The following is a 26,666-nucleotide window of genomic DNA, read 5'->3' on the forward strand; positions in this document are numbered from 1 at the left end:
TTCAGGACAAATGGCAGAGAATTAGCTGGTATGAGAGGTGGACAACTGTGGATAGTTCAGATGGGTTTAAAAAGGGTTAAGCAGGTAGTCTGCAAGGTAATGGTATAAACGGTTATGTGCTAAATACAGGATCAGATACAGCATTCCTCTGAAATACTAGTGGCAGTGGAACAACAGCAGAAGATAGCTGTTGCTCTCATGGTCTGCTTGTGGCATCTTTGGAGGAGTTATCTTGATGGCCACTGTGAGAAGCAGGCTGTGGGATTAGACACCCTTTGGGTTTGTTTCAATGGGGCTTTCTTGATTGGTTCTTAGCTGCTTGCCCAAACAAGGCAAATTTGAATCCTCATGCCAAATCTTCCACTGCTTTGAGGTTTAAGACAGAGTTTTCCAAATGGTATCTCACATGAACCATTACTTCTATGAACATAACTAAAATATTATTGAAAATGAGCTCATCCCACTTATTGCCAGCTTTGTTGAACAGAATGATTTAGCCATTAGTGGTAATTAGCGGGATTTGATTACTGTTAAGTCCATTAGAGCAATGCCAAAATCTTACCTCATCAGGACTAGGGATAATATTTACACTGACAACCTGATCACAAAGAACAGACTCTGAATGTATTCTGTTCAAACGACTCCTTAGTTCAGCATTCTGGTTGAGAGCCTTAAAATAACAAAAATTGAATATTTACATTCAAATCCACAAGACAACAAAAAAAGAAAAAGAAAAAAAAAAGAATTACCTCACTGCTGAGCCCTATACTTTGGCCAGCATTACAATGAAAGGCACTTCCCAGAAAATATTGCTTTCTTGTCTATCCATTAGTGGTGTCTCCATGTGCTCTCTTTGGGCACAACTCTACATGTAGCAGCATAACTATGATGACTAGGACTAGTAAAATGGCAAGACACTTGAATAGTCCTTCTAGCTCATACCTCTATTTATTTTAAGCATGTTTAAAGGCCAAGACAAGAAGTAGAAGATGAAATATAGCTATGACAGGCTTTGAATTTGATGAGAGCAGTGCTAAGGAAGGAAGTGATTAGTCCTATCAAGCAAAATACATTTTCTCCAGACAAAATTGCCTCCCAAGATACTCTTTTATCAGTGGAAGAAAATATTTTTATTTATTTTTATCTTTGAGGGAGAACTGAACGCTGTGATTTTTAAAAAAAATCTTTGAATTAAAGGATTAATTCTTGCTGCTCCAATCAAACCTGGAGATCCACCATATTTGCATGTCATTAAAAATGTTGAGAAGCTGTTCCCACATCTCATTGTCTGGAACTTAGACTGCAATCCTGGGCATTATCCTTTGGAAGTTAAATCACATAGAACTAATTGGGACTTATTTTGGGGTAAGCATGCACGGAAGGGGCATTTCTTTGCTTCTTCGGATGATGAGAGACAATACAAAAAGAAACCCAGGTCTGTTGCAGGAGAACTTACAGTAAGTGTTTAAACACATATGCCCCATTTATAGATATTTATAGATGTATACATATACTTGCCACTTATACTGTTATGCTTTGTATCAGTATTCAATAAATTAAGTGTGATTCAGCCTTTATATTGAGATCTGTTTATATTTTTATTATTGACTGAACCTATGGATTAGAATGTTAGCATCACACTACTGATCTACTGATATAAATAATGATGTCATTAACTGCAACCATTTTGCACTTCAAGCAGTAACTTGCTCTTTTACAAAAACACAGGAAAAAACAATTCATTACTGAACTGCTTTAGTGTTCTGCAAATCTGAAACTAAATACTGCACATGGAAAGACCAATTTTGCAGGTTTACTGCAAGTGAGATAAAATGTCCAAAAACTATAAACAAATCAAATGTTATTTGATGATTCAGTTAAATAGGCTAGTTAGCTGTGATTTATCAGGTACACAGCCAATCAGTTTCAACAGACGATATACCCACTAAGTGAAGCACTCCAATTGCAAAACATAGTGCAAATGCAGTAAAGAAAGAAGGAATGGGACTGATGAGATTTTGGAAAGCAGTTCTGAAGATACAGGGAAGTTGGAATGAGTCAAGAGAAAGAAAGAAAAATACTAGTAAGGGGTATTTGGTTTGCTATTGGAAGCTTCTTTTATTACGTCTCCATAATCTCAGCCACTATAGAATGGGGCTGTTCATAAGAAGTAAGGACTAAAATTTTCAAAGGCAATGGATAGATATCACACTGGAATCAAAACCCCATGCCTTGCATACAGGTTATGCCACAGATAGTAGTAAAGGAATTGGCTGAAGAACAGAAAATCTGGCTCAGCCATTTCAAGATTTTTCTTAGACTTCTGCTAAGAAAAGCTTATAAATATATGGAAATACAGTATACTACTATCCCCCCCCCCCCACACACACACACAAAATCCTTAAAAACAACTGCTGGCAACATTCCTCTCCAAAGGAAGTAACACTTATGTAGAGAATACATAAGTGTCATCTTAAGCACTCAACTGCATTCAAAAGATTCTCTTTTCTTTACTTATTCTCTGCTTATTTGCACTGTCCGCCACTCAAGGAAGATTTGTACTTGAAAAGGACAAATGCTAATGCATAGCATTAGGTTACAAAGATAGTGTATGAAGCAGAACAAAGAAAAAGAAAAAAGATTACAGACCAAAAGGCTAAATAATCAATTATCATGGGGCCTGAACAGACAGGCCAAAATAAAGCTGCTTTGGGTCACTTTGAAGGTATGCTGTTTAAATGATGCATGCATCCTAAGAGGCCGGAAGCCGCACCAAAGCCACGTTCCAGCCCTAAGGACTGGAGTACATCTTTGGTGCAGCTTCTGGCCCCTTAAGATGTGTGTGTCATTTAAACAGCATACCCCCAAAGTAGCTTTATTTTGGCCTGTCTGTTCCGGCCAATGGTTAACTTAAATAGTTCATTTGATAATAACAATTCAGTTATATAGGTACAGATAACAGCAAATCTAGGTAAAACTGACATGCTGTTAAGCCAATGAGATCGCCCCATGTGCTGGAGAGAACAAATTATTGATGTGTAAGTGTGTAGATGTTATTTTTATGAGATAGTCAGACTACCCTGCAAGAAATGAAAATTGTGAGAAAGAAAATGAGTTAGGCTGTAAACATATACTTATAAATCACATGTTAAAATACAATTGAAGAAAGCAAGGCAAGCCCAGGGAAGCTAGGCATGCAGGATCCCACTGCCACAGACAGGGGTGTATCTAATTTTGGTGAAATGTGAAAAAAGCAAGGAGACTACGTAACAGCACACAAGAAAACATGATCAACAAATTAGTGCTACTGTATGGTTCGCCATACAGTTATATATATGCAAGTAGCATAGAAGAAGATGTTAAGAAATGACCTGAAACTGAACTATGGGCATCAGGGAAAACAAACTATAGGACCGAAATAGATGGGACAAAAGAAGCAGCTTTCAGCTGTTTTGGGGGCATGACGCATGCCCCAAAGTGAGTGGAAGCCAAGCTGCTGGAAGAAGGAGAAGAGTTAATCCACTCCTGCTGGTGGCCCATTTGAGAGCAGGCCGTGTGGTCCCGGGTCGATTATGGCCTGATTGCAGCCAGAGACCCCTTCTTGCCACCCATCTGCTTCAGGGCTATATATATATAATTTGATTGCATTTTTAAACAACAAAAGCAGTATCTGGGCACAGATCTTGTACATTTATATATAATCTCTTTCTTTCTACACACTTTTAAAAACATTTGCAATATATGGGAAAATGGTCCTGGCTGTTATTGATGAATGCCAACTAGAGTACACCCACCGAATAGTGACTCCAGACTTAGGTAAATCCTACTGATTTAATGGGTCTACTTAAGAGCTAGCATGGTGTAGTGGTTTGTGCACGAGATTACAGCGCGCCCGCATTATATGCGGGTGCACTATACGCAGCTTTGAGCACATGCACTGAAGCCATGGGGAGCACATGGGCAAGGAGTGGCGCGTGCCATTCAGATTAATGGGGTGTGCGCCTGTGGCACTGCTGCACCTCTGCATGCACAAGCCCCATTCAAATGAGTGAGGCTTGAGCATAGATGGAATTCGCCTTACGCACGGGGGGGGGGGGGGTCCGGAACACAGATCCCCCGCGTAAGGCAAGGGTCCATTGTATAACTCTGAAGACCAGGCTTTGAAGCCCCACTCAGCCATGGAAACCCACTGGGTGATCTTGGCCATATCACACTCTCTCAGCCTCAGAGGAAAATAAAGGCAAATCCCCTATGTACAAATCTAGCCAAGAAAAACGTTAAGTCAGAAATGACTTGAAGGCACACAACAATGTTTATCTGGGACTAAAAATAAGATTTAGGCCATAAAGTAGATTGGGACAAAAATACACTAATGTTATCATAATATGTTATATCATTTATTGCATGAAAGCAAGGTGGTGTCTAATGTGTGTGACAAACACTTGTGACAAATATAGGCATTTCTGCAAATACAGCAAACCTCCATATAAAAACATACCTGAGAAAGAGATTGTCGGAGACGTGGTATTTGTGTACTATGTCCTGTGAAATCATGTTCTGAAACCATCTGCTTAAGCTTTTCTTTCTCTATTGCAATGCTATTGAAGGCAGACTTCAAGAGAGAATGCACTGGGGAGAAAAATAAACATCTTTGGTACACATCATAGAAATCTGAGCAAAAATTGTAAAATTTTACTAGTTAGTTTCTTGAATGTGATCCTAACATTACAGATATAGATAGGATTCACATAATTTACAAATGCTGCTAGTCTTGCTGGTCAATGACCGAATAAATTTTTATATATATTATATATAACTGCTGCTAGAACGTTTGGGTACCTACATGTCCCATTTGGGAATACCATAAAAACATGAAAAATGCTCAGTAAGTAAGCCAAGATTTGCATTCAAATATGTACTGGAGCCTACAGTTATGGAATATGGGTTGGATTTAATATGTTAACGTCTCTCTTCTACAAAAAAGTAGTAATTATTATCAGAACTTTGTGATTTAATTAAAAGTAAGTAATTTTAAAATTGAAACCATGCATTGACAAGATAAGATTCTGCAAGCAAAATGGGAGGTGGCAGATTTTTCCTATTATACATTTCAAATCTGTGGCAGGGAAGTATTTTCAGTGCCAACTGTGATGTACATAGGTAAGCATTTTGTTTAGAGTGGCAAAACTCTTTGCTGTCCAATTTAACTTTCATTTTGAAAAAATAGGATATTGGAGGTTACTGACTTTACCTATAAGAACATAAGAATATGTTTTCTAGAAAGATGGTTGTGTTACTCTAATATAGCCAAATAAAAGAAAGGGAAAAAAAGTTCCCAAAGATAATGTGCTTGATGTTGTTAGTTCTTATAATGGTATTGATAAAGAGAAGGACATAGTTGGCATCTGGTGGTGTGTTTTTTGCAAGGTTTATTTCACAAGTCTGTAAGTAATATTTATACCACAGACTTGACTTGCTACATTCCTGAGTGCTTCTGAATTCTTGCATAAATTCTGTGAAGAGCAGCATTGTTAGAGAAGACACAAGCTATTTATTTTCAAACATTTTGCAGATTTGCACAACCTCTGAAAACTAGAGGTTAGACATGTTACTGTTTAGGAAGTACAGCCCACAAAATCCCCAGTTAACATGGCTAGGCTGAAACTACTGCAAACTGGAATTTAGGTAATCATCATCATCATCATCAGCAGCAGCAACAATTTATTTATCACACCCTTTTCACCAAAGTGTGGAAGTGCTTCACCACCCCATGTGGGCACTAGAGGGAACAATTTTAATTCTGCTATTGAAAATTTCTTTTTCCATAGACACAGCAACCAAACAAGCAGCACATACAGTGGGCAAAGCTGCCCAGCTGTACCAAGGGTAAATCTGTACTGAGATTCCACTGGTACATATGTAATTACCTTTCTTTGCCATGAGACAAAATTCTTCCTGGAGTTTTATGTAGTCTGTGGAGGCTTCCAGGGGGTCAGCTACGTGACTTGGTGGTGTCTGAAATTCGATGTCTGCACAAAGGTTAGGGTTGGATGAATGTAGGCGAACAGGAGACATGGTAGAACTGAAAGGGACCTACATTGAAAAGCATCAGATGCACAACACTGTTATCTTTCTTTCATACAATATTTTATATTACAGGTATAGGTACTTTTGTCAAGAAGTATTTTTTTAAACAAAAAATTCCTTCACAGGAGGAGTGTTGTGAGACAGATGACTCCTTGTAAGAATACGTCTCTGCTCTTCCACTGAAGCTGAAAATGGATTTATAACTAACTTTCCACACACTGGAGGAAGGTGACGGTATGCGTTTTCTATGCATACATTTCCACTTTGATCTACTCACAGCAGTGCTGTTAATGGTACTATTCCATTTTTTAAAAAAGCAGATTGGTTTGGGATATGGCAGCTGAAGCTATCAATCACAGCACAGCACACAGTCACTATATCTGGGCACCATTTTTCTTATACCCTTTTTAAACTGAATAGAAATGTAGACAGATAAGTGTGTGTGTGTGTGTGTGTGTAATATGAAAGGGCAAATCCACTTCTGTTCAATGTCATTTTAATACAAAAGTGTCTGGAAAAGTTTTCAATGATTAAAAATGGAAAGCAGCCTCATTTTCCCCTTATTTTTTATATATTACATGAGAGCGCTACAGAGGTATGATGCTATAACATTCTCATTCATGTGGTATGGGGGGTACACACATACACACACATATCTATATATACATCTGTAAAATAAATTGGTAATAAATAGGGGACAAAAATGATGCCGACTACAGAGGTTATATTGCATGTGTTCTATGACAAAATTACTCTTCTCCAAACAAACAGAACACAAATGCTAGGATATTTAAACCTGTGGTCAATATGCTACTTTTTTCGCCTTCACAAAAAGTTTGATTTTAGCTGGTAAAATGTAAGCACCATCATGAAAACTCAGAAAAATCACAAAAGATGACAATGCAACATGGACCTCCCATAATATGTAACTGTTTCTGCAACAATTCTTTCACCATCAGCTACCCAGGAGAACATCTTATTTCGTGCATAGCACTGAAACCAGGTTTCCTCCTCTCAAATCAATGAGGATGCATTCTGAGCATTAATTTAAGTTTTCCTTATGCCACATGAAAAAAGATATGGTTGCAAACCATGCATTCATTTATATATTAAGGTTCTAGAATCAAGAAAAATCTTCACTCTTCTAAGTGAAGCAATACAATAAAGAATGTGTGTGTGTGCGTGCGCATGTGCACACAGTGAGATGGTCATGGTGGTGGGAGGAGAAATTTAATAATATATTTTCAAGAAATTATATAAAATGCTTTCTGGAAACATTAGAGGGAAAGCAGAAAAGTACAGGGTGGCATTTCAGGTGAGAGTTTACTTAATTTGTAGTCTGGCCTTTCAGGCTTACATGAAGAATGTGTTAGGACCAAATTTCTCCACAAAACTGAAATTATAGCTAAACATATAGTGAGAAAAGAATTATCAACAGATTTATGAAACCACTAGATATTGATATTAAATATACTGCACCATTGTGCAAGCTGTGAAACTGTACAAACTCTTTTGGTGCCCAACTTTCAGTTGTCAAAGGCAGTTAAATTTAGCACATTTACCTGTACAAAACTAAGTTGTTTCTTGAATGATGTCTCCAAAAGACAACGAATACACTATGCCATCTCCACTTTTCATTCCCTTCTAAAGCATGTTTGCATATACATTAAGTGTATGTGTATTTGTGTGTGTGTGTGTGTGTTTTATACATAGTGTATATGTACAACTTTAAGAAGTGCACATATTAAATAGAAATGTACACAGATAAATTTCTGTGGTGCTTTTTTTATACTAAAATATTGCTATTCTACCACATAAAGACATGCAAGACAAAATGCGCACGACCTTGGGTGAGAGCTGCAGCCCAGTATTCAAGCATTTCTATTAATAAAATAATAACCTATCATCAAGCTAAATTATTTTATTACCCATGTAATACATGTAACTCAAATGTGAAAAAGTATCACAAAATATATTACATGTTTTTGAAATATCTTGAGCAGCATCAGCATAAAAAGTCATATTACTTTACATTTAAAGAGACTATGGATTCATTTATTATAATGAGTGATCTAAATGTCTTAAAAGGTAAAATTTCTCCACTTTTGTCAGGGACCTAGACGTCCACAGTATACAGTTTTTCCAGCTACAACAAATTTTATTCCACAGTATTTTCTCCTCTGTGACACTTCATGTGTCTCCTTTAAAAAACAGGCATTTCATCATTATACTTTTGTTCCATTTAGTTAATCCTACATTGAGTATCCCGTATCTGGAATTCTGAAATCTGAAATTCTCCAAAATCCACACATTTGCTTTCTGATGATTCAATGTACACAAACTTTGTTTCATCACACAAAAATTAAAATTTGGAGGGCTGACTGTATCTCATTATATATGCAAATATTCCAAAATGTAAAAACAAAACAAACCCCAAAATCCAAAACATTTCTCACCCCAAACATTTTGGATAAGGGAGACTCATCCTTTAATACATCTTCATCCACTTTATATTTAAACTAGGAAAGGAGCATATTTTTCTTTGACTAAAGAATAAAACCTGAGAACCCTTCCAAAGGGAAGTCCTAGTATCACTACCCCACGCATATAGTGAGCGATGAACACCTCATGTTGTGGAAAAAGAGGTCCACGTGGGAAACAAACTTCTCCCCTTTCCAATCTCCACCCTTACATGACCCAAAACTGCTCTGGAGAGCAGCCAATGGGCGAATGGAAATCTATTCCACAGGCAGACAAACATAATTGGATAAAACTGATGAATGTTTCCTTCACATTCACTGATCTCCATGATCTCTCTTTTAAAAAATTTGAAATATTGTCCTCCTCATCAGGATGACCTGTTGAAACCAAGGGTAATAACATTTCTCAAAGCTCCTTGAAAGAACTGACTTAGCAACTGAGAACGTTCATAGGAGAATTAGAAAGAGATAAACTAGGGGATCCACATGTATTCCCACCCTTTTAGCGTGTTATTAGGCACACCTGAAAGCCCAGCTGAACAAGCCAGAGTAAAAAGAGCTCATCAGATAGAGAGCTGGGGTCACATATAGCATTTGTTCTCTTCTGCTGGCTTTAGAGGGTAATTCCTTTCTCATCAAACCAGAGGCAGATGGTATCAGGGCATGAGTAGCTCTCAGTGGGAGTCTCACTGATGCACTTCCATCTTGTAGGATATATACAAGCAAACCAGCAAAAGAGTTCATTTTTGTCACCTTCACAGTTGTAAATCCAGTCATCACATTTCAGCCATGGATAGTGTTATACTATACACAAACAAACAGGTTTGCAATAAAACTCCCAATAAGTCTATTGATTTTTGCCAGTGGGATAATCTTTTTGGCCCAGTCAATATAATGTACTGGGGCCTTCCCCACCCCTTCCAAAATCTTGATCTCTGCCATTTAATTTGTTTATTCATTTATTTATTTGGGGGATCCATAATGTGGTGAAGCAGAAGGGATGTCCTCTGATAGTAGGTTGGCCTCATGGGGCAAATCAAAATGTTTTCCATGGCAGTGGAACGCTTGAATTCAATGGCTCAGGAAAATAGCTCACAATACAAGAAATGCATATTTTTATTATATGTGATTTTATTCTTGGTGAATTAGGTTCAAAAAGTTGACCAATATGCAGTTTACAAACAGACCCTCTGTCTCCTAATGCTTAGTGCAGGGGTTCCCAAACTTTTTGACTCACAGAGCCATTATTTGGCAGAGCCCCCAAGAGCACACAATCTCATCACCAACCATCACACAAAACAGATTGTAGATTTTAATACAAAATGAACATGTACCTAAGTATTTACTTCATCATTTCATTATGGAAATGTCAAGATTTATTGGCCTCTAAGGATGAGAGGCAGGACTGGACAGAGGATAAGGTTTGTATAACACCTAGAAATTTGACCAAATAATTGGACTGAAAGGAGGGCTAAGGTAGAGGGTAGTCAGTAATTTAAATTATTCACAGCAACTGTGTATCAAAACAGAGACCCAGGTTTTTTAAAATTAAATTAAAAAGTAAATTTAGAAAGAATTAGCAGAAAGATGTTGCATAGCAACAAGGTACATGGAAAGTATATAGAATAAGAGAAAAACTTTTTCAAATATTTTATTTTCAGTTGAGGGGATAAAACCCTAACATCTAGTAGGCTTTTTCAGTGACACTGCAACATAAACCCAGGATGGGATGTCAACTAATGCAATTGCTTCTGTCAGTGGTGTCACAGCGGGGGTGCAAATGTGCGGATTACAAAAGGTGACATCCCAGAGGAGGGGTGACACCCAGTTGTGCCCTCCTCCCCCCTTTGGTCCAGGAGGGGCAAATGCATGCCCTTCCCAGCTGCTCTGTTGCCAGGCTTCCCAGGGAGATAGAGTAGCAACAAAGCAGCAGGAGGGCGAACACACCCCTTCTGTCCCTTCCCGCTGCCTCATGCTTGCCCAGCTGGAGCGACACAGTGGCTGAGGAGGGGAGGCAAGGGAGTCCACTGATAGCCCTCTGCACATGGTGACACCCAAACTGGTGATGCTACTGATTTCCATCAGTAGAATTAAGAGGGCAATGATCCAGCCCTCTTGGACCCCAAAAATCTGCTCCAGATGGCTGAGAAACCATCAGGGGCCAATTTGCCAGTGGTGCTGGGGGCTGCAAAGGAGGGGAGGAAAATACTGGATTTAGGCCAGAATATTTATATTAGGGTGCACTCAGGCACAGATGTCCCATAAATTATGCTTACAATTAACAGTAGTGCCTTTCCCAGCTCCCCTGAGGCCTGGTATCCGCTGGGGTTTGGTTCCAGGATCCACCATGGGTACCAAAATCCATGGATGTTCAAGTCCCATTAAATAAAATGGCATAGTGAAATAGTGTTCATTATAGAAAATGGCAAAAACAAGTTTTGCTTTTGGAATTTATATTATTTTTTAATATTTCCAAGCCGTGGACAGTTGAATCTGTGGATAAAAAATCCTTGGATACAGAGAGTGGACTGGATTTTAATTTACTGTATTTCCCCCCATTTATTTAATGGTATACTTTCATGGGATATTGGGCTGGAAAGGTAAATAAATAAATAAATATTAATCTTTTCTTATTGACACTAATTACCAGTCATCAACATCCAGATTAGCTTGAGTGGCCTTTTATGACTTCAATGAAGTACCAGAAAACCTCATCTTTTTTGTTTCATGTATCCCCACTTTCTGATAATTCAGATTTACTGTGTTCCCCTTCTGTAGTTATGCCAGCATGATCATACATAAATAAATCTTCTTTTACTGGAACCACTTAACTATGTAAACACACTGTCACTCCCTGCTACTCAGTTAACCAAATTGTACACACTTCTATTTACTGATTTAATTTTCCTTCCATCATAAGTTCTTTGGAAGAGAAAACCATAAAATAAAATGTAACTGGTAGTGATAGTAATATGACTTTTTGAGATTATGGAGAAGAAACAAAACTTATGCAATAATATAACATGGTGGAATTCCATGATGGTAATCAACTATTTTGCTTCAGTTTTCTTGATTAGCACAGCCACTTCATGGAATTACAGTGTGATCAATAGCATCTTTACTCAGAAATAAGGCCTTCTATGTTTGAAAGGACTTACTTCAAAGTGAGCATTAGCACTTTAAACATATTTCTGAATATTTATGTCTCATAGAATAAATACAAAAATATGTCAACATACAGTATGAAATTCTGATTATTTGGTTTGTTGCCTTTATGTTGTCTTCATAATTGCTATGGACCATTTTGGAAATCTCCATTTGGAAGGGGGCAAGAATTCTACTTTTTAAATAAGTAATGAATATTAAAAGGTTAAAGTGTATCTCTGATATCATGTAGGTGACTTTGTATGTCTGCTTTCTTTGACAAAGTCCATTTTAAAATTATGTTTGGCACTTCATTACATATATTTTGTTTTGTTTAATTACTTTCACCTCACTTTCTGATCTGGAAGAGTTCCCAAGGTGGCATTGGTATGAAGCTAACACCATATTGTATTATGAGTACCTTTACATACTGATAGGGACTGTCCTTCCCTTATCAAACATCTACTTCTCCCTACTTACCATGGCTGCTCCCATCCCCTTCCTCACTTTGAATGCTGGAAACAGGAAGATCACTGCCCTGGTTACATGTTTGTTTTTTGTTTTTAAAATCTTAAGTGTTCCAGGGCAAAGAGAGAGAAGCCATATGTAGTTGTGCTACAGGTGAGATACTGCAAGACAGCAGTTGGAGGGCCACATGCCTCATTACAGAGGACAATACCCAAAGAAGCTGATTCAAGTTATTGTGGTATCTGAAGACTTCTCAGAATAACATTTCCCAAAATACCACACAAAGTGGTGGCAAGGCTGCTTTCCATTGAGGCAACAGACATACTGCCACAGATAACTACAATTAAAACTAACCTTAGGAGTACCACAAATACAGAAATTTGCCTCAGAAAGAATACATAAAGCAACTCTTAAAAATACATGAGAAGCGTTTCTAAGCATATACATACACATGCACATAGTGTACAATCCAGCTAAAATTAAGCCTTTTAAGCTTTATTTGTTGAGGCCTTCCTCCCTCCCAAACTAAGCAATATGACTGGAAAAACCTTAAATTTGGTTAGGTTTTATACTGTATACTCATTCTCATATTGGTTGTCGGTCAGCACATACAGGTTAAATGGTTTGTGAGCATGCAATGTTTTTCATTATGTGGTCAGAGTTGGTCATGAAACCCCATCCTTCTCATGCTCCCCAAGTGTCACGCAAACACCTGACATGCTGTTTGTGTGCTTTGTTGCACTAGTACATATTCACGATATACAGTACCACCCTTCTTTAATACTATAGGTGCCTTGACTGTTAAGTCCACTCACTGTTGTAGCCACTGCTGCTGCCAGTCTCTGTCGGCGCCGTACAGTACTGAACTGGCTTTTCAGCGCTGTCCCTTCCTGACAGTGAACAGGAAAAAGAACAGGGAGGCAGAAAGGAAGGGAAAGGATGGTGGGATGCAGGAAGATGAAACAGTCAGAAAAGGCTAGGATGCCAGTTGTCCCTTAAGATAGGAGATTTCCCTTATTTAAGGGATGGAAAGCTTGTCCTTTATTATAAGGGATATTCCCTATATGATGTGTGGAAAGCTTTTCTTTTTAAATAGACTGAACAAAAAGTCACCAAATTCTATACTTTTGTGTATGGACCCTTCATAAAGTCAGAAACATGCAAGTCATGTAATGTATGAATGAGGACAGTAGGTTAATTTTGCAGAAAAAACACAGGGCTGCATCAGCATTGCACAAAGAGAAACAGACCTAATTCTCAGACATACAGTAAATAGACTTGTGCAATTAAATAGCATGGTTTATGTTCTCATACAGTTATGTTAAAATTATTTACTGAATAAGAACATAAACCATACTATTTAATTCCATGAGGCTATTTATGTTTGAGAATTAGGTCTGCTTCACTCTGTGGCAAAAATACTTCTGGGAATTCCTCGCCTAAGAAAACGCTATGAGATTCATGGGGTCACTATATGTTGACAGGCAACTTGAAGGCATACACACACACACACACATCTGAAACTTGTGAAAAACAACTGTATGATATTCAGCATGCAAAGGAACAAAGAGGCTATGGGATGAAAAGACAACCAAGATTTAGATTTTGGAAATAGCTGGCTTTCTTATTGTAACAGAAATCACCCAGAATGTTGCTCTTATGTGGGTTGAGCACATTTTGCAAGCCATTTTTAGAAAATATGTGCAAGTATTGTCTGAAAGTGCTTAGGAACTAAATATTTCTCTATATGAAGTTTTATGTGACCAAGATTTGCACTTGTTCTGGGTTTTAAAGGCACAAATATAATCTAGATTACCTATTTTCTACATTCAGGTTTTTGCTTCTATATGTTCTTGAGCAATTCACCAGCTATTTTCCATTCACATACATTCTGCATCATTTCCAAAACATCAAGAACTGAAGATGAACATTTATTTAACCAATCACTGTTTGCATTCTCCAATGTCCACAAGGAGTGACTAAAAGGAGTCCATCAGAGTGCTATGAAAAATCTAAAATTCCACTGATGAGTATTCAGGAAGGAACTTCACAAAATTACAATTACTATATTTTTACATGTTCCCTGATTTTCTTGAAAACAACTTCACAATCATAGACAAGTGGTAAGGAGGGACAAAGCATACACTTCTGTCAGCCTTTTACTTTTGGATTTGGTCAGTCATTCTTTTGTCAGACTTGGAAAAGGAATCCTGAACTTGCCTGAACCTTTGCTACATCCTACTGCCCTTTATGCTTTCAACTATTCCCTCAAATGAAAAGGGAGTAATTGACAGGAGCTCAAGGAAATTCCATGTACAGGTAAGACTAATAACTATGTTCAGTTTAGATGTGTCTAGGAGCAAGGCTGGGACAGTGAACCACCATGGGGCAGAGGTCGAAGTACTGGACAAGAGCTCCAGAAGACCATAGTTTGACTCCCTGGTCAGCCATGGAAACCCACTGGGTGACCTTGGGTAACTCACACTCAGCCTCAGAGGAGAGCAATGGCAAACCTTCTTTCAATAAATATCAACAACAACAAAAACCCAAAGTGTCACCATAAATGAGAGTTGACTTAAGGGCACACAACAACAACAACAACAACAACAACAACAACAACAAGAAGAAGCCTGGGACAGGAAGGGAGGGCACACATGAGGCTCACTCCTTCTCATACCAGATTAAGAAATTCAGTTTAACCAGGTTCTCAACTGCAAACAGGAACTTCTTTGTCTCTTTTTGTGAACCACAGAGTAGAAGGAATTTTCTTCAGACACCGCTAAAAATGATGAAGTACATTCTACATTGGCTAACACATTGTAAACCACTTAGAGTGTGCTTAGCACTATAAAGTAATACAGAAAGGTAAGTGCTATTGCATAAAAAATATAGTATTTCAAATTATTTCCTATACAGTATCTGAAATGAATTTTCATCAATTAAAAAAAACCATTCAAATTTAATTCAGATAAAAAAAATACATGCACTTTGACATACTAGCATAGGTAGTTTTGTGGAGACAGTAGAGTCAACAGAACAGACTCTGAGTATAATTCTAATTGGCGAAGATAGGCAAGGGCCAGCAGAACCCAGACAAGGCCAGCAGAAGTTGTGTTGATTCCGAATAACTCACAGCCTAAGGAGGCTGGAAATGAAGCAGGATAGCTGTCACCTGGCCTAAATTTGTGGCCACACTGCAGTTCTGTCCCTGGGCTGGAGGAGGACTGGATGTGATTTAACATGGCTCACCCTACCCCGTCTCTGTCCCACTCCCATATACTTTTAGCTGCTCTGCTAGCATTTCTCAGCAAGTTTCACTGACAGACTCCTACACTAGAATTTTGAGATTGGCTATCAGAAGATTTTAGATTTTTCTGATGGTGGAAGGGAATTTCTCCTGGCAGAAGGTGATTTCTGCCAGCCCAAAAGGCTTTTGTTTAAACCTAACTCTTACAATTGACACATCTTAGTTTTCATTGTTTCCCAGCCAGTCCCCATCTCTCTTACAAAATTATCTTCCCCCACCCTTCCAAAAAAGAAAAGGAGAGGAAATGAAAGGAAAGGGGTGTATCCACACTGTAGAATCAAAGCAGTTTGACACCACTTTAACGGTCTTGGCTCCATCCTGTGAAATCTTGGGATTTGTAATTTGGTGAGGTATTCTGCCTGGTATGTTAGAGCTCAAGTGCCTCACCAAACTATAAATCTCAGGATTCTGTAGAATAGAGCCATGGCAATTAAAGTAATGTCAAACTGCTTTAATTCTGTAGTGTGCATACAACCAAAGAAAATAGTTCAAAATCCTAGTATTTTGCAAGGCAGAATAAGGACAGTGCAAGACGTATAAACTTTACAACATGAAAAATACATTTAAGATGCAGCAGCATCTCTTCTGGGTTTTTTTCCTATTTTTTTCTGGCTTGGCTGAAAATGAATTATTCTTATGGTTCACTGCACATGGCAATGTGTCGTAATTTGCAAAGCAACCCAAGAGTCTGTGGATCATCTGCATATACCTTTAGAGAATAGGAAGATGGAAGGTAGACTAATCAGCTGGTTACTTTAGAATGTTTCTGGAGTCTGGGAACATTTTCTGAATTCCTTCCCTTAAAGGGAGCCAGCTTTTCACTACAGAAAGAGAGTCCCATTGTATATAGAGTTTGTCCTTTGAGTTTTATGGCCCTTATGTCTTACAAGCACAAAGGGTGTTCAGGCTATTTTCTTCCACCTTCTCCTATGACAACTGTGTTCATATTTCAGCTGCCATCTACTACAACAATGGCAGTGAAAGAAGAGAAGACAAGATCTATCTCAGGAAACAGCCTGCATCGAGTGTGTCTCAGAAAACAGATTTTCATAGCAATGTAACAGAACAATGTTATATTTTCACACACACACACATAGGGCATATGAAGCATAGTACAAAGATTGCTTGAAGGTACAGTGTGGTGTACTGGTTTGAATGTTGGACTGCAACTCTGGAGATCCGGGTTCAATTCCCCACTCAGCCATGAAACCCACTGGGTGACCTTGCACAGGTCGCATCCTCTAAGACTCAAGGGAAGGCAATGGCAAATCTCCTCTGAACAAATCTTGCCAAGAAAACCCCATGAAAGGTCAACTTAGGCTGCTGTACATTGGAAATGTCTTGAAGGCATACAACAACAAAACCACTTAGCCTCTAATTTAAATAAAATATTGAAAAATATTTGAACCTTTCTTTAAAGCACTGTTTGCTATTTCAGAAAAATCTCTTCCCAGTAGAACATAGTGGATATATATAAAAAGAAGAGAAATTGTAGGTTTGTGGAAATACAAATTTTATCACAAACCTACAATTTCTCTTCTTTTTGGTTTGGTCACCTTGTGACTAATAGTTCTGTCTTGTGAAGAAGCAGAAGACAGAAGATCATGTGTTTCAACTGAGCTTGTATGAACCCACCTATTCACTCCTGAAAGCCCCATAAGACATTGCCAGGTGGAGGATCTGTCATTAAGCCTGGGAAAGAGGAGGGAAAATCAACAGGCAGGTGCAGGGCATGGGCTTCCATCCTTTCTCTATCTTTGCTAGAGAGACAGTAAAATCTCTCATTCTTACTGGAGGAGAGGGACAAAAGGCTGAGAGAAGACAGCCATGATAGGCTCCACTATATTCAACCAATTGGGGGAAATGTCCCTTCCCCCCCCCCCTTTCCAACGGAGGAGTGATAAAGAGGACATAAGAAAAAGGAGAACAGAAAGAAAGTCAACAACTACAGTGGACCCTTGTTATATGCTGGGGTTTGGTTCCAAGATCCCCCTTGTATAACAAAATCCATGGATGCTCAAGTCCCATTAGATATAATGACATAGTAAAATGGTGTCCCTTTTAAAAAATGGAAAATCAAGGATTGATATTTGGAATTTATACTTTTTTTGAACATTTTCAAACCGTGGATGCTTGAATAAGTGTATGAAAATCAGTGTATAAGAAGGGCCAACTGTAATTTCTCTGTAGATATAAAATCTGTTGTTTCAAGAAAGAACTGGAGAAACGGAGGAGACAGAAAGAGAGAGAGAGAGAGAGAGAGAGAGAACAGAGCTAGGAAAAGTTACTTTTAGACCATAACCTCTCTTCTCAAAACCCGTGAAGCATGGCTACCATCTACAGTATAAGTTTTCCAAGTTGTAAGAGGAAGGGTTAATCCAGCTAGATGGGGCACATTCTTCCAGGCAATACAAACTCCAATCTAGAGGCACCTTCAGGGACTGTTTCTTTTCCTCTCTACTAGATTCAGGCAACAGACAAGTGTCAGGAGTGGGGTTTGTTGTTGTTGTTGTTCAAGGGACAATGAATGTCCCTGTTTCGCTTTCCTTTCCTGGAAAGAGCAAAGAGAGAAAAAACAGTCCCACACACTACTTCCAGAGCTGCAGAGCAACTGAACACACATCCTATGTAATTGACTCACATAACTGCCTAGAGGCAGTTTTTACTCACCCCAAGTGTACAGACTGTTTTCAAGCCTGAAATAGTTTTCTTCCATGGGGTACCCATTAGAAAGTGGTATCATTCACTAGAAGTCTAAAGTGTTGTAGTATGTTAAAGGGGTGGGCAATGTCCAACAGCATCTGGAATGCCACATGTTCCCTCATCCCTGTTTGGTTCTGGGAGGCAAAATTACCAAGGGAATGTGAACACAGAAAAATATATGAGGTCTAGGTGTGAAAATGTTCAGTGTCTCATACTCCGCAGTATTAGAAATTTGGAATGGGGGTAGAATTCCTAATTGAGGAAGCAACACCCTCATTTGCCCCCACCCTCAGCTATACCCCTGCTTCTGTGTAGGTAAGCCATGTGGTATATGTCTTATGTAGTTGATGCGCATACTTGTAAGAGCAGCACTGGGAATCATATGTCCCTCCAGACATTACTAGACTGCATCTCCCAGCCTTTCCCATGACTGATTATGCTGGCTAGGGCTGCTGGAGAGCACAAGATTCGAACCTCTGATGCAAATTTTGGCTGTGGCTTCACAAAACATGTTCATATAGATCATGTTCATGTGCTGATCATGCATTATATGGCACACAGAGAAAGTTATGAAATCCTTGCTAATAATAACATAATATCTAGGCTTCAATAAATGTGTAATTGTTTATAGGCTTCCCCCACCCTTTGATGCCTCACTTTCCAATAACTCACTCTTTCAATACTTGCAAATTATAGATAAGTTCTATTAATTCAAGAGGGATTCTGCTCTTTTGTTAGTTCTTCTTGCTTATGAGGCTCACATGGGAATGCTCCCGTGCACTTTTGTATATATAAGTGTGGTAATTTAGCTTTTGCAAATTGGGTTCCACTTTTCAACCAATTCCACTTTCTGACAGTCTGCCGGTTCCTAAACCATCACATAAGTGGGGGCTTCCTGTGTGTGTGTGTGTGTGTGTGTGATATATTATATATATATATATATGAGAGTGAACTTTTTTGCCTTTTATTTCTCAACATCCCATCGCCTCACCTCCTATTACATGGCAAACCAGAGTGAAAATGAGAAGATTTTTTAAAGCAGGTTGTGGCATGGTATGAAGATGGAAGAATCAAATATCAGACTAGACAAGCAGAGTTCGGGAACCCTAGTTCGTCGCATCCTGTGCAGTAATTTATTTTTTGCATTCTGACAGAATTTTTCTGTCTTCCTGAAGTTTTCATATTAATAAAAGAACAAGAGAAAAAGACAGAAGATCCTTGATCTTCTAATTTTAATAAAGCTATTAAAAAAGAGAGAGAAGGAACTTCAAAGTGAGCAGAATTTCTCTGCTGCTTTTATGTAAAAATAAAATCCAATAATGTTTACCTAAAACTGTGGTCAACAACAAGGGGAAATGACATGAACTCAGTACCTGGAGCTGTATTTTAGTATCTTTGCTGACACTTTTTGTTCTCCATCTTCTTGTGACACGCTTGTCTTTCTTATCTACACAGTTAGCCTACATCACAAAATAGTTAGAAGGCAACAAAGCACTACATTAAAATTCACACAATGGACATAGGCAATATTGCAAAAATTAGTAGGTCACAATGTTAGAATTAGTATTCTGCATTAGAAATATGGTAAGAATGTTAATCTAGGCTCTACAAACAAAGCTAACACCAGGCTAACTGAAGAGAATTTTAAGAACAAAAACTTGGAAAATCTTAAAGCCAGTTATTCTTGGTGATGCTTTTTGCTGCTCTAAAATTCAGTGAAAAAAGTTGTTCATCCTTACTTCTGTGTGACAGTCCAACTCCCTAATGAAAGAACAACAACAAAACAGTTGAATATTAATTGATGGAATAAAGGATTCCACAACCATACAATCTGTATTTCTACAAATTAGGCAGGCTTTTCCAAATTTGTGTCGGTGGAATTATTTATAGTCTTCTTAGAGCTTGCGTATGAGAGTTGGTGCATTCAAATATCACATTAAGCTTTTATAAAAAGCAGGAGTGGATCAGCAAACCACAGACTTCTGTCCCTGGTTTGATCATTGTGACTGTAAGCCTGGCATTCTGGCTGTACAAGCCAGAATCATAAGCCAAGAACATGGTATAGTTTACAGCTCTGATTAGTCAGAGGAGAGACATCCGCTTCCAGTAGGAAAGATCAAGATGCTGATTCATTCACACTAAGCCAAGATTCCCTGGAACCCTAGCTTATCATGATATGTGAACAAGATCATTAAGTTATCCTCTACCTTCTTGAGTCTTCTCTGAGTGACCTGAGCATTTCTAAAGATGATAAGGCTAAACCTATCTGCATAGTGATTGCTCGTATCCTTTGGTAAATATATTGGATTTTCATGTTTAAACAGTATTGAAAGTACCATTGCAATTATTTAATTGGAATTCTTAAAATATATTTACCTGCATTTCTGTGAAGTTTGGAGCTGACTGAGTTCTCTGAAGTATTTCTAAATTTTGAAGAATTTTACTGAGTTCCACAAGGTTTGACTGGCAATGTGCAAGATCTGACATGGATTTCCAAAAGAGGAAAAATGGGAAGAATGAAGAAAGACAGACACTTTTATCTTGTTCAAGACTGTATCTCTTTCCTTGGACAAAACCATGTTATCTTTACAGCAGCATAATCAAATTATTTTATGAAGCATAAAGAGCCTTTCCCATCTTTATATCCTTACTTTTATTTTTTTGTTTTAAGAACACACAAGAAGAAGCCAGGGGGAAAGTACAGGAGAATAACAAATGGATGTCAATGATATCAGAGCACCCTATAAATGAAGCAGGCTGATTTCACAACAAACAAACTGCATATATTCATGTATAAGTCTAGAAATTTTAGTAAAAAAAAAATGACCCCCAAAAACCTGTGTCAACTTATCTATGAGTCAGTATAAATACTATACTTTAATAGTTATTTTAAAAAGGAAGCATACTCTGGTGAAAAGCAAGAATACATTCTGTCCTGGAAGCACTGACCCTCCTCCATTATCTCATCCATACCGTCTTTAGTATGAGCACAAACAGTTAATGTCTGTGAAATTTTGTATGTTCTTTGACACTGTTCTTGTTTGCATCATCCTTTACATCCTTTGTTATATGCTCTTAAATTTTACCCTTGACTTATCCATGGGCTATATCAAAATCTCTAATTTTGCCCCCAAAACCTGCCTTTGACTTATACATGAAGTCGACTTCTAGTTGAATATATACGGTATTCTCTTGAAACACCCAGAGGAGATAGGCATGTATTTGTCTGCTCTCCTTAATCAGTAGCTTAAAAAGTGAAAAATCACTTTCTTTTGATGTTTTTGGAGTGTTTATTGTTTTAACTATATACACAGTATATACATGGTCCTAGTATCTATGAAGATTTTCAGACCAGCACTTACCATGGGGTAAGCACTGGTAAAATGCCGCTAAAACATTTAGGAAGCGTGTATGTCTGAAAGCCTGATGCACTTCCTAAACGTCAGGGAATCATCAGCTCCCCTCCAGGATTCCTGAATCGTTCGGGGAGAGGCAATTTCCTATGAATGCAAAGTTTCCATTCATAGGAATTTGCATCTCCTTGAACAATTCAGGGATGCTGGAGGGGAGCCGACAATTCCCTGGTGTTTAGGAAGCACTTCTAGTTTTCAGACACACAAGTCCCTAAACATTTTAGTGGTGTTTTACCAGCGCTTACCCCACAGTAAGCCCTGGTCTGAAAATCTATATGTTTGAAGGGTTACTTTTAAAGGTTGTAAAGAAGAAATAAAATACAGTTTAACTTGAGAAAGATTTTCTATGAACTAGGAAGCCCCCCGAGGGTATTAATAATAATAGTAATAATAGTAATAATAATAATATATTTTATTTATATTTCCCCCGTCTCCCTGAGGATCGAGGCAGGATTACAGCAATAAAAATATCCCAACAATAAAAACATATCAAATACATACAATAAAACAGTAGCATTCTTATCAATATCATTCAATTAATTAAATCTTCATATAAAAACATGCAATACTAAAGGAGGTGGAGTATTTTATAACAGATTTGGTGGATAGGCTCGCCAGAAGAGATCTGTCTTGAGTGCTTTCTTAAAGTTATCTAAGATGGTAATAAGGCGGATCTCTTCCGGTGAGCCTATCCACCAAATCTGTTATAAAATATTCCACCTCCGTTACCTTTTGATATCTGTGGGCTAAGTCTAGAATTGTAGACAGTGAAAAACAAAAACTGCATGGGAAATTTTTATTAGCTAGGAATGGAGTACTTACTATTAGTGAAAGGAAGCTATGAATTTCTCTCAAGAAAGAAATTTGAATAGTCACTGGAACTCTGAGTTTTTACATTTCTTGAAAAACTCCTTAAAAGACGATGTAGATAAGAGTGGGATTCATGTGACCCTCTAGTCTAGATATTGTTGGACTGTGGCTCCCAGCATTCCCCACCCACTAAATAAGACTGCCTAGAACTGCTGGGACTTGCAGCCCAAAAACATCTGTAAGGCTACATTCCTCCCACCATTAATGTAGAGGAAACAAAGGAGTTAGTTTTTGGATGCCACTGAAAGGGGTCCTTTTAAACAAACAAACAAACAAAATCTATATCAAAGCATGAATGAACTTATAATTGTGTCCACCACAGTACTAATCTGTTATTAGACTCTATGCAGCCTCTATAATTAACTATCATCATTCATTAGCAGAGTCACTAGTAATTAATTAAAGAGAAGGCTGGCATGAACTGAAGGATGGACTGACCTTCTGCACATCTATCCATCTCCTCTGAGTCTTGTAGCCAAGCAACTACTTTGCTTTGGCCAGTGGTGCACGTTGCAGGTAAGGGAGACAGACTGTTACTGCAGGGGATAGGTGGCTGCCATGGGAGGTTATTCTGTGATACCTAAGGACAAAATAAGTATAGAAAATAATAAATATAAAGTATTGTAATACTGAATGATGAAGAATACTAAATAAAAACAAAACTGTGAGAAAATGTAACCTTAAAACAAGGAAGAAATTTTACTCCCTCTTGAAATTAAAATGAATGTTGTATGAATGTTGCACCTCATCATAAATGAGTAAAAACTCCAAATCTACAAAAACAGATAATTCAATAGCTGAGGTAAAATCTTCAAATATGCGCTTTCCTCTTCTCCATGCTAATGCTGCTTGTAACATCACCCAATTCCTAAGAGCAACAGCCAGAAAATGTGGTACAATAACTAAAGATGAGCTCTAAGATGGAGTTCTTCCAGATCAAGGTCATATTATACCTTAGCCTCCAGCATGGCAACATTAGCAGCTGGTGAAGATTCAGTTGTTGAAGCTGAAGGGAATATGTGAAAGCTGGCATCTCGTGGTGATCTTACAATCTCATTCTGACGGTATAATCTATGATGGCGCAGCTTTGACACCCAAGCATCAAATGAATCCTGGGATTTCACCTGGTGAAAGGAATGACAGAAATAAACAGAGAGTTCAGCCATGGAGTATTATTTCCAAACCATAATGTGATTTTGGCAAATGTAGAAAAAATCACTGCAAAATGCCTCACTTTCAAGTGGTAGATGTGCTCTTCAGTGTCAAGGTCAATCCTACGAGCTTTCTTTTTAATTGACATAACTGATAAACCAACATCTATGCTCCCATGGACTTTCCCTTTCTGAGTCTGAAAGAGCAAGAGAAAACATTATCAACAAGCTGGTATACGCTTCAATAGTTATGAGACGGCAAGCCATACTTACAATTTTGCAACTTTTGGGATTCACATTTGCAGACACTGATAGAAGCAATTGCAGAAGGACCTCAAGGGGTCTTTCCAGTTGCCTGTTCTCAATGTGCTTCATAACTGAAAGAGTGCTGCAGACACCATTCCCCAGAACTACAGAAACCCTTTGGTTGTGACACTGCTTGGCTGAAAAGGTAGGTTTTGGGGGATTGGCATTGCCAGGCAGAGGTATGACAATGCAGCTCTGTTGTTACATTTGTCAATGCAAGATCTTGGTCAATGTATATCTTTCTCATGTTGTCTAGTAGAAATATATTATTCCCTGGGTTGCTGTAACTCAAGAAGACAACCCATCAAATGACTTTGACAAAGTTGTGGAAAGAAACATCAAGCACCCTTTACTGAGACAGACATCATTAAGCTGTTAAGATATTATTCTTTTTTAATTAAGTTTTGGTAGGATGACATAGGGAAAAATGGAGTAAGAACTTTGCAAAACCACTTTAAAACAAGACAAATATTTAATTTGAGATGCATTTCCAAACAGTGTTCAAGGAAAAAAATGAGTGGAGTGCACAAAATGCAAGTAAATTCTATAAGAAGAGGGTTGCCAGTCTTCTCCACAGTTCAGACATACTTTATTTCTACGGGTACTAAGAAGGAAAGTTTAAATCAGGGATGGGCAGCTGCAGTAGGGGCAGAAGCCAACCCTCCCCATGGGCTGCGTGGCTACTCCCAACCCAATTGGAAGTGCCTTGATGTTACTTCTGATTCCTGGAATGTTCATGGTGGTTGTTTTTGGTTTTTTTTCAGCATTTAGGGTAGTGAGTGTCAATGACAATGCTAGTTTGAATGTCCTTTTTATATTTTTCATCTGTTTTTATTTTACCTGAATTAAAAAAATGTTGGGCAGATTGGGGTTTTAGGCATCTCAAGGGCGGGGGTTACATGGGCTGAGAAACAGGCCCTTCAGGGCAGCATGTTCCTCTTTTAAATGAATGCAAAAGGCATTTCCCAACTATAAAAAAAGCCCCATGTTTACTTACGTCAATTGGTGACTTTGAATACTTCAACATTCCATTATCCAGTACAAAAAAGCGCTACAAGGGGAAAAAAACATGTAAGTGACAATAAAACCTGGGAAAATCAATATAATGTATGAGGAGAAACATGTAACTATAGTTTTCTAATAACCAGCATGCAGGAGTATAAAGTTAACAAGCACTTTGCTTCCATTTATGACAACAGCAATTAATTATTGCATTGATACTTATTATTTATAAAGGGCCTTTCCGGTATCGTTTCCAGTGTCCTGCACCATCAGGAGTCCTAATGGCACAGTGGTTAAATGCCAGTACTGCAGCCAAAAGGTTGTAAGTTCTATCCCAGGCTCCAGGTTGATTTTGCCTTCCATTCTTTTCAAGGTCGGTAAAATGAGTAGCCAACTTGTTGGGGGAAATTGCCTTACACATTGTAAACCACTTAAGGAGTGGTAATTCACTGAGAAGCGGTACAGACATGTACATGCTATTGCTATCCAAAACACTTCTCATATAAACATTATCTCAATCAAGGTAATCCAGTAGAATCATGACCACATTATAAACAAGAGATAAGACTAACAAGTAGAGGTCACCTAGTGAACTCTACTTCTTTGTATACATATAGGCATAATCATCAACGTCTGTCTGTTCAGCTTAAAATGTCTCCCCTTTGCCAGGCTATCAATTCCCTGAAGAAGGGACAATTGGAGGATGGATTTTGAACAAAAAAGGAAGGGAGGCAGGGAGGGAGGGAGGGAGGGAAAAGAAGCAAGCTAGAGAAAAAATGGCTGAATCTCCCTCCCTTGACTTTTTTTCTCATCACAAACTTCAAGGAGTACTGTTTATTTAAATCAATGTTAGGTAAACAGTACATGCAACATTTAGTTTGAGTATTAATCCATTCTTTGAATTTGACAGAAACAGAGAATATTATTATAATGATTATGTTCACATAGAACACTAAGCCAAGATTTGTTTCAGCCATGTTTTGTTAAAATAAATTCCATTTAAAAAATCAGAATAATGAATGCACATCTCTTGGTGCCACCTGACCATTAAGAAGACACAGGACACTCTGAATGGACTGATAAACAGAGGAAGAGAATACAGAAATAATATAAAATAAATACATAAAAATATAACTTTTCAACAAAACTACTTCCACCACATTGCTACAGGAACTGTGATCGCATTCACTCTGGATTACTTCAGAATAAAGTATCAAATGAATTATAGGCATGTAATGTTGCCACATTAACCTATCATCCCAATCCCATTAGCCATTTGGTATCAATTTACAGGATCACAAAAAAATTAATAGCAAACTGTTGTGCAAGGGCATAAATGTTGTCCCTGTACCATAGCCTGAATAAAGTCAAAACCAATTCATACATGCAGAGACATAGCCATGTTAGTCTGGAATATCAGTATGCAAAGGGATCTTGTAGCACCTTCAGGACGAACTGAGTGAAAGACTTGTGCTAAAGAAAGTTTGCTTTCACAGACTTGAACTGAGAACAATGGCTTCCTGGCACACAACCCATATTATAATACTGGTTAACACCTGAGCGTCATGAGGATGCTCTTGGCCAGTTTATCACATCTCCTTTCTGATTCCTAGCCTGCACATACCAGATTCCAAAACTCCCTCCACTATTCCTATGGACATCCACCCAACCTGGCCTTAGCAGCATCTTTCCTCCTGCCTTCATCCCTCAATGTCGGTAATTAAAACTCCACTCA

General features: G+C 38.1%; 1 protein-coding gene across 6 annotated transcripts in view; it reads right to left on the reverse strand.

The window, feature by feature from the left end:
• OSBPL6 (oxysterol binding protein like 6) overlaps positions 1-26,666 on the reverse strand; it is an 85,780-nt gene that overhangs the window by 25,607 nt on the left and 33,507 nt on the right. For 4 of the 6 annotated variants that reach the window (XM_042476641.1, XM_042476617.1, XM_042476625.1 and 1 more), the window contains exons 5-13: positions 24,927-24,980; positions 23,707-23,820; positions 23,426-23,596; positions 22,911-23,052; positions 20,566-20,669; positions 19,563-19,649; positions 5,928-6,093; positions 4,499-4,629; positions 563-670 (exon numbers count right to left, since the gene is read on the reverse strand). In XM_042476641.1, the coding sequence (XP_042332575.1) occupies positions 563-670; positions 4,499-4,629; positions 5,928-6,093; positions 19,563-19,649; positions 20,566-20,669; positions 22,911-23,052; positions 23,426-23,596; positions 23,707-23,820; positions 24,927-24,980 (1,077 nt within the window). Of the gene's footprint in view, positions 1-562; positions 671-4,498; positions 4,630-5,927; positions 6,094-12,994; positions 13,070-19,562; positions 19,650-20,565; positions 20,670-22,910; positions 23,053-23,425; positions 23,597-23,706; positions 23,821-24,926; positions 24,981-26,666 lie in introns of all 6 variants that reach the window. The other 2 variants (XM_042476658.1, XM_042476651.1) reach the window with 2 other exon arrangements.

This window comes from Sceloporus undulatus, chromosome 1 (genome assembly GCF_019175285.1).
Source record: "Sceloporus undulatus isolate JIND9_A2432 ecotype Alabama chromosome 1, SceUnd_v1.1, whole genome shotgun sequence".
In the NCBI taxonomy this organism is placed as follows: domain Eukaryota; kingdom Metazoa; phylum Chordata; class Lepidosauria; order Squamata; family Phrynosomatidae; genus Sceloporus; species Sceloporus undulatus.